A 10,727-nucleotide genomic window follows, 5' to 3' on the forward strand; every position below is an offset into this window, starting at 1 on the left:
TCCCCCCAGCATTAATGTGAATACCGAATACTGTCATACTGTATAGACAGTTTGCATTTGCAATGTTTTGCCATTACAATGTTAATCATTTCTGAGAAACACCCGCACACAGTAGTACTGTAGTAAAAATATAATAATGTATACAATATATTGCTGTGCCCACTATGATTAAAATATAGTATAAAAGTGTCTAAATAATAATGATTTTAAACTTTCATTCGACTTCAACTGTCTGTCGATTTGATGTTTTGAATTCTGTAAAATAATTAGAAAATTTACTGTACACTATTAATAAATAATAATTAAAAGCTTAAAGTAGTCTGCGCATACGCATATTGAATGCGTGCGCATGCGTTAATTTATACTAATGTGCACATGTATTAATGTGTCTATGGAATGCATACTATATGCGTGTCATTGGGAATGACAGTTCTACTGTAAAGTTGTACAGTACAGTATTTTTAGACACCTTGTAAATTGTGTGGCAGTGACCCATTGTTGATGCAAGGGGTGTGCTGTAATTGGGATGTAGGTTTATCTTATTTTTAGAGTTGGTTAGTCCGTACTGGTAATGGTATTGGGACAGGTAGTCAGACGGAGACAGGTACTCAGGTTGGGGCAGGTAGTTGGGATGCAGGTTCATCTCGTTTTCAGTGTTGGTTGGTCCTTACTGGTAATGGTATTGAGGCATTCAGGTTGGAGCTGATAACTGAGTGGAGGTAGACTTGTCTCGGGAAAGTCTTTTCAATCTGTTGGTCCCGACCGATATCTTTATCCTTCGAAAGTTGCCATGATCGAACATACCCATCCAAGATGACTGCAGTGCCCAGCAGCCTCCCATTTACCGGAAAGTGGAGGTGTTCTAATAAAGCAATCATTCAAACTTAAGTTGTGTCTTATAGAATTCCTCCACCCATCTTGGTAAGACGATTTTTTTTTAGTATTTGTACTTGTCAATGATATACTCATAGATCTCATATAGAGTTTCTCTCTCATCTGACCTGACTTGAATGGCGCAATATGTCATATATGCAAGCTGGTCTTTTGCTGCAAGGAGTTATATGAGCCATCATGTCCCACGGAACAGAAGTTACTGTATGACACAGATTCTGTAGATGCATACTGTTTTCTAACATTACTGCAGAGATGTGGTACTATTCAAGGTCATAGACAAAATACACGTATACTTTTTTATCTATAATTTAGACATCTGCTCCAGACACTGAACTGCATTATACAGTAGCATTGAGAGTAAGCAAAGATATTCAGTGTGCCACCTGTCGGACACGAACTGAACTGCAACAGCACAAAGTAGTTCTGTCTGACCACAAAGTTCTAGCGGCTCAGAGGGGCGAGATACGCGGCGAGGCCACGGATGAGGTGAACACTATTTGGGGCCAATGAGATAAATCATAGGCCATCTGTAGCATGTTTTCAAATGTTTTTATCTTGGCATTGCCCAAAGTCACATGTGCGTATTTGAGTAAACAATATGTAGAATCAATATGCACATCAAAGTGTATTGTTGAGTTTAAAAATGCAATCAGTGGTACGGCACCATATGCTAAAGATGCAGTCCCTCTGAGGACCAACGTAAACTAATCACTGTAGGATAATGACTATAAGACTCGCTTGAGTCCAGGAGCAAGGTATGTTTTTCCTATTTTGCCTTCAACTCCTTTCTGGGAAAGCTACCTGCCTATCAGAAAAATCTCCTCACCCCTACCACATGCACACCACCAGGGGATGGTCGTTCTTCGTTCTCTCTCCGGTCCTACAGACGTCTGGCAGTTTTGATTTTTCGACCACACTATGCGAAGATCGATTCCAAGTGACATACATCCAGGATCCTGTTAAATGGCTAAGTGTAAGCTATAGCCGCATTTCCTCCTACTTCAAAGGATGAATGAATCCACACTATATGCATCTGAAATGTGGATCTTACAGTGACTCTTTACAGTTCTTTGTGATTTACCCTCAGAACTTTATTTCCTTGACTTTTCTTCAGCATACCTTAATTCCTCTGATTAGTGATTATTAGCACATATCTATCGGTTATTTCACTTTGTCTGCCACCTACGCTCCACATAATGCTGTATTAAGATATGTTTTGTACAACTGAAGCTTTTTGTGTGACCGGGCGGACTGGGAGGTCTGAGGCATACCTCGCCCCATTCCTCCCTTAAAGCTGCCGTTTAAATAAAATAAAAAAATATATATATCTTCCCCCATTCATTATGTGCATCAATACAATCTGCACACTGACAAGGGATTAGCTACAGTAAGCTGCTGATCGATCAGTTCTCCTGTAATGGATCGCTTGCTCTGGGTTATGTAATTCAGTTCTTGCACAGCATTTTGGGCAATGTAATTCCTGGAATATGATTGACTGGGCAGTTACTAGATTCAATTGGTGCACTGCTAGAGAGAGAGCTGGGCTCAAGAGCCAGAGCCTATCAGAAGGGGAAGGGGCTGTCACTTTTTGGAAATGCTTCCTACATTAGAAACATTAAAAATGTCTTTAAAAGATTTTTTTAAAATGCTACAAGTATTTTCTCATAGTACAGAACTTATTTATTTAAAAAAAAACCACACATGTAGGTTATATTGCTTGAACTCCTGCTTTAAATCTTGTTACTTACACTTGTATTTTATAGCATTTTTTTTTATTATAGTTGTGCTAGTAGTGCATTTGCTCAGCACGGTCAGGAGGTGGAATACACTTCCTAGTATTGTTAGGAATAGAGAGATCGCTTTTGAAATATGTTGAGAGCTTGAGAAAGGACTGAGTGTGGTCCAAACGTTTCTCTATACAGTATGCATTGGTTTGCCTCATGTGTTGAATAAACCTATTTCTTTTATAACTTTATGGAGTGCTGAGGATTTATTTTACCTTATATTTACTGGACTTGTTGGTGATCCCTGTCCTTCTGCCTGCACACCACTACCTGATTAGTATATTTTTTCTTTAGTTGGTACCAGGCATCTGTTATATATATGTAGCCAGGTCTCCCTCTTACCTTCAAGCTGCGTGAGGGGGACGGCTGTGTGGTTGCTGCAGGGAGATTGTGAGTGGGCCTCAGACCACATGTTGCCAGGCAACCAATAGGGCTGCTGCATTTATAACAATTAGAACAGTGATAACAGTTAGGGCAGTTGGTCAGTCTGGAGCAGGACAGCAAAGGGGATAGGTAAGGTCCAGGGAGAAGTGCTCCGCTGGACTAGGCCAGAGTATCCCCCTTCAGGTCCCAGCAAAGCCCCGACCATCTCTAGCTTGTGGTGCTATATGGAAGGCCCCTCAGATAGGGACGTGCCAGGACATAGCCTGTTAGTGCTAGTACCCGTGATGGAAGCACGCGGTGTGCATGGCCTGCATCAGGGACCAGACCAAGCCCTCATCTCAGAGACTATCTAAAGGTTGGACGCTCCGGCTGGAGGCCAACCCACGCGGAGGCGGATCTTTGGTGGAACAGACTGACCGTAACTTGGCCTTACTCAGCGACCCCCGGGGCTGGAGCTCCGGGCAGACATTTTCCACAAATGCCCCAACACATCGTGGGGCAGCGCTGTCTCACACTTGGGGTGGGATAGGCCTTTGTGGCCTGGACACTGGTGCCCCTGCACCCAAGTACTGTGGGGAATACAAAGCTGGTCTGTATAAGCTATACTGTATATGTATAGTGTGTTCATGGTTATTGTTTAGTACCTTCCAGTAAATACGGTTACCCATACTTTGTGTATTACTGGGCATATTGTCTTGGGAGGGGCCATCCTACTGCATAAAGATCCCTTTCAGGTGGAGGCTCTGTTAGTAGATACTGATACACACACCCCAGGCTCCCGTGGCAGAGGATCAGGCCTCCTGTTTGCCGCTCAGGTATTAGCAGCACACATAGTTGCCCTGACACCGGGGAAAGGGGGCTACATAACTAATATATATATGTATGTATGTATGTATGTATGTATGTAACGTGGCAGTTGGCACACCGGTAGTCAGTCTAAGAGCTAGTGCATATCTCATGAAAAATAAAATATAGCAATATTACCTGAAGGTAATGAGATAGCCCTCAGGATTTATGAATAAATCAAAATGTATTGATGATAATAATACACAGATCCAACGTTCCGGTATCATAGGGTGACCTTCCTCAGGGAAGTGTAGACAGACAATGATAGTGGCAGACAAATACCCACAATCCCATGTGCTCCCAATCAAACAAAGCAATCAAAAATTTAAAAAGCCTGCAAGTCTAGGACTGCGGGGAATCCCCGATGATGTCACACGGCTACTTTGTATGATGGAGATCGGCCATATTGCCGTAAGTACTGCGCATGCGCAGTGAGAGTATTCTCCATGACAACGTTCAGTAACGCGTTCTCTGTTGCTATACAACCACCCAAGGCCATCATGTGCATGCGTATTGAGCAGGGAAAAGCCGAAACACAAATGACTCAACGATCGGGAAACATATGGTGATTATTTGAAGTAAACTGTGAGGCTGAAATGAGGGGGCAAGTGCAAACAGAAAAAAGTAAATATATGAAGTTGCGGGCAGAAGCAGGCGCAGAAAGAGCATGGCACCAAGAGAATAAGAAAAAACTCACAAAATGCAGAATTGTGGCAGGAAAGACTATACACACAAAGATGAATATTAAAGATAAATACTGTTAAATAATGTGAGTAGCACACAGCTCGAAGCCAAGTGCTGTGCCTATTAATGCACAGATAAAACATAACATATTGAGTTTACAGGAAACAGCTGAGTGTAAAGTCCCCATTGAGTCCCTTAGGTGTTATCGTATTGACGATGAAGGTCAATTTGGCCTCCAGCTGCAGAAGTAGTTTATTCCTGTCACCCCCCCTCCCTCCTTCCCCCCGTTCGGGGGCATGCACATGTAGAATTGGAATGCGACGGGATGTCGCTCAACTGTGCTTGTGACTCTTGCAATGTCTAGCCCCAGGCTGATGTCTGAAGTCTTCTCTGTTACTACTGTCCACTAGCGCCTTCCTTATGGTAGACCTGTGAAGGCACATACTGTACGCATATAATGTAGAAGGTTAATACACTGGTTATGCTTGACCAGGTTTTCCTTTATATTAAAAAAACAAATAAAAGGCATTTGTACAAGTAACATATGAAAGTCGTATGACTTTTGTAAATAAGTTTAGCCCACTCTCTGGGACTATTTGGAGGATTTAATTAATTCCTTTCAGAGATACAGCTGTAAGGCGTCCAACAATAACATCAGGAGTAGACCGATTCCTTTATTTGTATTCTCCAAAGCAGCGAATAGAGAGACATTCAACAACTCAGTCACTAACATTTGCAATAGTCAATTTAATCAAATGTGAGTTATGCTGCTGTGATAAATGGAAATGCTGTTAATTTAAATGTAAAAGGCACACACCCGGTTTGCATTCAGTGCAAAAAACAGATTTGGACAATTTCAGTCATCATCAAAATTGCTGCATGGATTTTGTTAAATCCTTAGACAGGAACTGCTGTATTAAGCTACACACAACCTTCAAAAGACAGAGGGTTTACCTTGTGTAGAGAATGTTTCTTCAACACTTTGTCCTTAGCACATTGTTGCATATGATCTATTCATACATTATATATTGAAATGTAACAAATGAACAGTTGATGGGGGATTTATGTAATTTATGGTGGTATTTTCTTAGCGTTAACGAATCTTCTTATGCTGGGATTCATCAAGCTGTGGGGCAGAGTACTGCACCGGTTCCAGCGTTAACTACCCTTCATGTCAATGGCCATTACCGCCGGTTTTAGTGTGATATCCTGCATCAGAGCTTGATGAATCTGCCCTTACGTTCTCCAGCCACACAGTGGGAATTCCCAGCACTTTGCTCTTGATTGAGCTATTCATTCTTGGCAATTTCAGTACCAGAAAACCTAAGTACTCCACTACAACAAGTGGTATCAGCTAAAGCAACAAGCATTTCAGGTTTCTGCAATTAAAGTAATTTCATGAACCACAGTCGGCCTGCATGGTGTTCTTGTATAAAGCACCACAATAAAGTGCAGATTACCATTCAAAAGAGAAAACAAACATAATTTTTGTTGTAATTTATTCGGTATCATGACAAGTACACCATCTAAATTTGTTATCATACATGTTGTAATTATTAAAAACAATGGTGAAAAAAAAAATTGCTGTGAAAATAGGAACAGTGAAAATGTTGTTATAAGCATTTCTAGTTCACATGGAATGATGCATGTTGGATTACATGCAGCTATGCCATGTTTTGGCATAGGTACTTATCCAGATGTGTTATGTGGGTGAGTTATATTAGTACATGTCAATTTAATATTGTGTTATTAAAGACCTGCATTTCAAAGGACAGTGCTACCATTTCCTGTGCAGTCATCAAAGCAGTGTGTGTTAATGTAACTCTGACAACGCAATCAGCCTTTAAAAATATACTGGTGACTAGAGAGAAAATAAACAAGTTCTAACTTTCACAGCACATCTTTTCTCACCTGAATGACCCCTTTTTGTGGGTCTTTCTTTTGGAATTTAATACAACAAGAAACATTGTGATAGGGAGTATGCAATATGCAATCATTGCATACAGTAAGTTCAATATAATTATAGTATAAATCATGGGGTGTGAATTAAACTCAAGTAGCTTCCATGGGAGTGTGAAATATGGAATGTACTATGGATTCCTGCCATAACATTAAAAAGAGATAATCAACATTGTAGAGTTCCCGATAGCTGTTCACAGTATTTATTTACACATGGAAGTCCTTGATTTTGCTAGATTAGAAGGCATCTTGATCTAAATGAATAGGCTGGTCAAATCTGCCCACTGCAAGTATATGTCTATATATAAATAAGTAGGGCTTTACTACCTTAACATTTTAGATCCAGCTTAAACAAACACATTTGGGGTATTTTAGATATGTCATTTTCTGCTGTAATGCATTATGCTTCAAAGAGAATTCTATCCCACATGGTCTGTAACCATTATTTAGTTTATTTTCTGAATGTCTTCAAATTGTGTCTGAAATAGTTGTGCAACAAGCAGCCACACTTCAGTCTTAAATACCTTCTGTAGAGAGCATGTACAGTACTACAGCAGTAACAGACGATATTAACCAGTTCAGTGCCGGGGGTTCGGCGTCACCAGAGTATATATTTTGGAAAAGATCGCTGTGACTTTGGAATTGCTACAAAACTATTTTTCACAAGGTAAAAGCTCCTAACTTGAGTCTAACATTATCAGGTTATTCTATATCCTATCACATAGTACCATGATGTTAGAAGGTAAGCCTTTCAGGTCAAAACGAGCAAAGCTAATAACATCAAAAATGATCACCTTTAGAATATAAGAGTTGCTGTTTGAAATTGGGACATTCGCTATACTGTAACTTCATGTATTAAGTTGCACTACAGCTTTATAGATTAGGAGCCCAGGAAATATACAATTGATGCTAGGGATCAAGTTTCCAGAAAATGCCACAGGGGAAACTTATGGAATTCAATTCAAGGTGGAGTTCAAATATGATTTACATTAATAGTGGTATGTCAAGCTGTCCCAATTATAATCTGTTGAAATAGATTTGTCACGCCTAAGCTTTTTTCCCGTGACTATTTTTAGCACTAAATTAGGAAAGATTGCGAAGGAAAAAAAAAAAAGATAGCAGTTCATTCAGGTTTCAAGCCCTTTTCAAACTTATCAAGCTGTGCCACATCAGAGGTTCAAAGAAGACAAAGGAACTCATCAAGTCAGCTAGCAAACTATTATTTATGTTTCAAGCAGTTGAATACCGTACTCCAACAACCCATTCACTTTAAAAGAGCTTGTGGAAAATGTGAATAAAATAGTAATAAAGATAAAAAAGGAATTCATGAACAAAGCCTTCATTTGTGTGCTTGTTAGGATATTGTTGTAAAGTATAAAAAAAACACATATTTTATTACTATTTCCAACTGATCTTGGGTACCAATATATCTTAGATATTTCTTCAGTAACAAAGTATAACAAGATCAAACAAATGTCCTCCTTCTAGAAACCCAGTCATACAGTATTTATTGGCACATCATCAGAACTTGTATAAAATAGCAAATATGTACTTTGAAGTCAGAACCGGATGAGTAATGTATTTAGCACGGCTTGGAATACATTCTGCAATGACATGTGTGCAAGACACTAAGACAGAGAAAAAAAAGGGTTAGAGGCCCTTATTCAGTATGCTATGAAGCTGCTTCTACTGTATGTGCTTAAGAAGATTTACTCATTCATTTGACTGGAGCTGGACACTAGGAAGCAGTTTCAACGTGTATTGAAAAGGGGTCAAACAGACAGAGTGAAAAAGTGAGAGGTGAGAGAGAGAAAAGGAATAGAGATATAATGACAGCAGAAAAAATAGTTTCTTCTGTCATACTGAACTATAACACACATCAGAAGCAAAAGAAGAAAGAAAAGGTAAAGCAGCTTTTTATTTGATATGCACCATAAATATATAGGCTGTGTCAATGTGATATTCGGCTGTAAAGACAACAAAATGTATACATTTAGTAGCAATATCTTTTGTTGAGCGAGAGGATAAACTTAGAAACAATCACACAAAAACAGGGATACTTCTCATTTGCCTAGCTGATTATATATATATATATATATATATATATATATATATATATATATATACACACATGGATGATATTTGTAATCAAGTGGTGTAAAAAGAAATACATTTCTGATTCTTATGTATGAAAGCCCTTGTTTTCAAATGTGAAAGCTATTCGTTTTACTTATGGAATCCAATCAAGATTTAGGCATCGTGCAATGAAAGCAAACATATCAGAGACTTCCTCTATAACTTTAGCAGTGGGTTTCCCTGCCCCATGGCCAGTCTTGGTGTCCACGTGAATTAGGAGAGGCTTTATCTGTTTGTTACTTCGGCCCACAACATGCTGAAGAGTGGCTATAAATTTCAGAGAGTGTAAGGGTACGACTCTGTCATCGTGGTCTGCTGTGAGGAGCAGAATGGCCGGATACTGGATTCCATCTTCCTCGGGCACCTTGATGTTATGAAGGGGCGAGTATCTGCAGGGTAAACACAAAAACGATTGGCGAACCAGTCTCCAAAAACAAAATACATGCAAATCTCCCCAATGACTTTGCAACACCAGGCCAGCCACTGTATGTAATGTTCTAGTGATGCAAACAAATACAACACCTTACTCCATCAAGCACGATAGGGCCTAATTGGTGCTACTGCATGGAAAAGCCCAGTTTTCTTCAGATCGGCGTATTGTACTTTTATAGCGTAAGACTCATAATATATCATGCCGGAAATGATTTGCTTCAGAAGACACACCGTAGTTAAATGACTGGAAAGATGTGCGTATGTAAATCTTCTCTTCCACAATATCTGAAAAAATAGACTCTCAGATTTACATTACTCACAATGTGTAGTAACTCGTCATAATATTCCTACAATAATCATTTAATGTCTCTACTAGAGAATTATTGCTTTTTGAGAAAAAGACACCGTACAGCACACCCACATCAAGCTGCAAAAATCATGACAATTTAATGCAAAGTATACATAGTGTGAGCCAACGTTTCAGTTATTTAATGAATTTTTTTTAACAATAACTATATCATATAGGGCTTTTCTCCCAATGGGACTCAAGGCGCTTCACAGTTACAGTATAGCGCGCGGTGCGCAGCACATAGGATTTTTACAGACACAGTCCCTGCCCAGATAAGCATACAATCTATGTTCTTGGTGCCTAAGGCGCAGGTTGAAAAAGTGACTTGCCCAAGAAGCTGCCACAGGGTATTGAACCAGGTTCCCATGCTTCAAACTCAGTGCCAATGTCTTTATTCAGTGAGCCACCCCTTCAGCTCTTTTACACTAAATCTAAACTTTATTTTTTGTCTCCTAATGGGAGATCACCTTCCAAAATGAAATGCTCAAGGAAGCCGTTATTGCGGATTTGGAAATGGACTCTATATGAACATAGAAGCTACATTTTATTTTCTCCAGCCTTCCTCAAAATGGTCTCTTACGTAGTAGTTAAAAAGTCACCATTTTAGGGGCGCAAATCCCGAGGGGAGTTTTGCTAGAGAAGAGTCAGAGTGATGTTTTGCACATATGTGCGTTCTCTCTAGGTAACTTCTTCTTATTCATCAATAGTGCCTACTTCAATGACTATTAAAGAGTGGTATTAAGCTTCATAAACCATCTACAGGTAGTCCTTGTTATCCAACGTTTCACTTTACGAATGGCATATCCAACGCTTTACAATGCAACCCTAAGGGACGTTTTTCGACGCCAGAATGCGTTATCCAACACCTGAATGCGTTATCCAACACTCAGCTCCACTGATTAACATGGGACTCACTTTATAACGGTTTCACTATCCAACGCTACTTCCAGAACGGATTCCGTTGGATAACCGGGGACTGCCTGTATTGTTATTTATAAAGGATCATAGAGTCCAGTAACTTTGTCTGTGTGTATATGTATATATGTATATGTAGCCCCGCTCCCTGCTGACCTCCGGGACGCGTGGGGGGCTGCAGGGAGACCTGGCATAGGTGTAGGGAGCACTCCGGTGGAAGCTGCGGGCTGCGATTGGAGCACCGGAGCTTCGCGGCGTACCCGATCAGTGGGGACCACCATCTTGGTTGCACGCGCATGCGCTATAGGAGCCTTGCACATGCGCAGTAAAGCTGCGGTGGCCAT

General features: G+C 40.1%; 1 protein-coding gene across 1 annotated transcript in view; it reads right to left on the reverse strand.

The window, feature by feature from the left end:
* Window positions 1-6,074: 6,074 nt before the first annotated feature.
* The window catches only part of PREP (prolyl endopeptidase), a 199,451-nt gene continuing 194,798 nt past the window's right edge, over window positions 6,075-10,727 (reverse strand). The window contains exon 15 of the mRNA XM_075597539.1: window positions 6,075-9,076. Coding sequence (XP_075453654.1) covers window positions 8,782-9,076 — 295 coding nt within the window. The 3' untranslated portion in view covers window positions 6,075-8,781. The remainder of the gene's footprint in view (window positions 9,077-10,727) is intronic.

This window comes from Ascaphus truei, chromosome 4, assembly GCF_040206685.1.
Source record: "Ascaphus truei isolate aAscTru1 chromosome 4, aAscTru1.hap1, whole genome shotgun sequence".
NCBI lineage: Eukaryota > Metazoa > Chordata > Amphibia > Anura > Ascaphidae > Ascaphus > Ascaphus truei.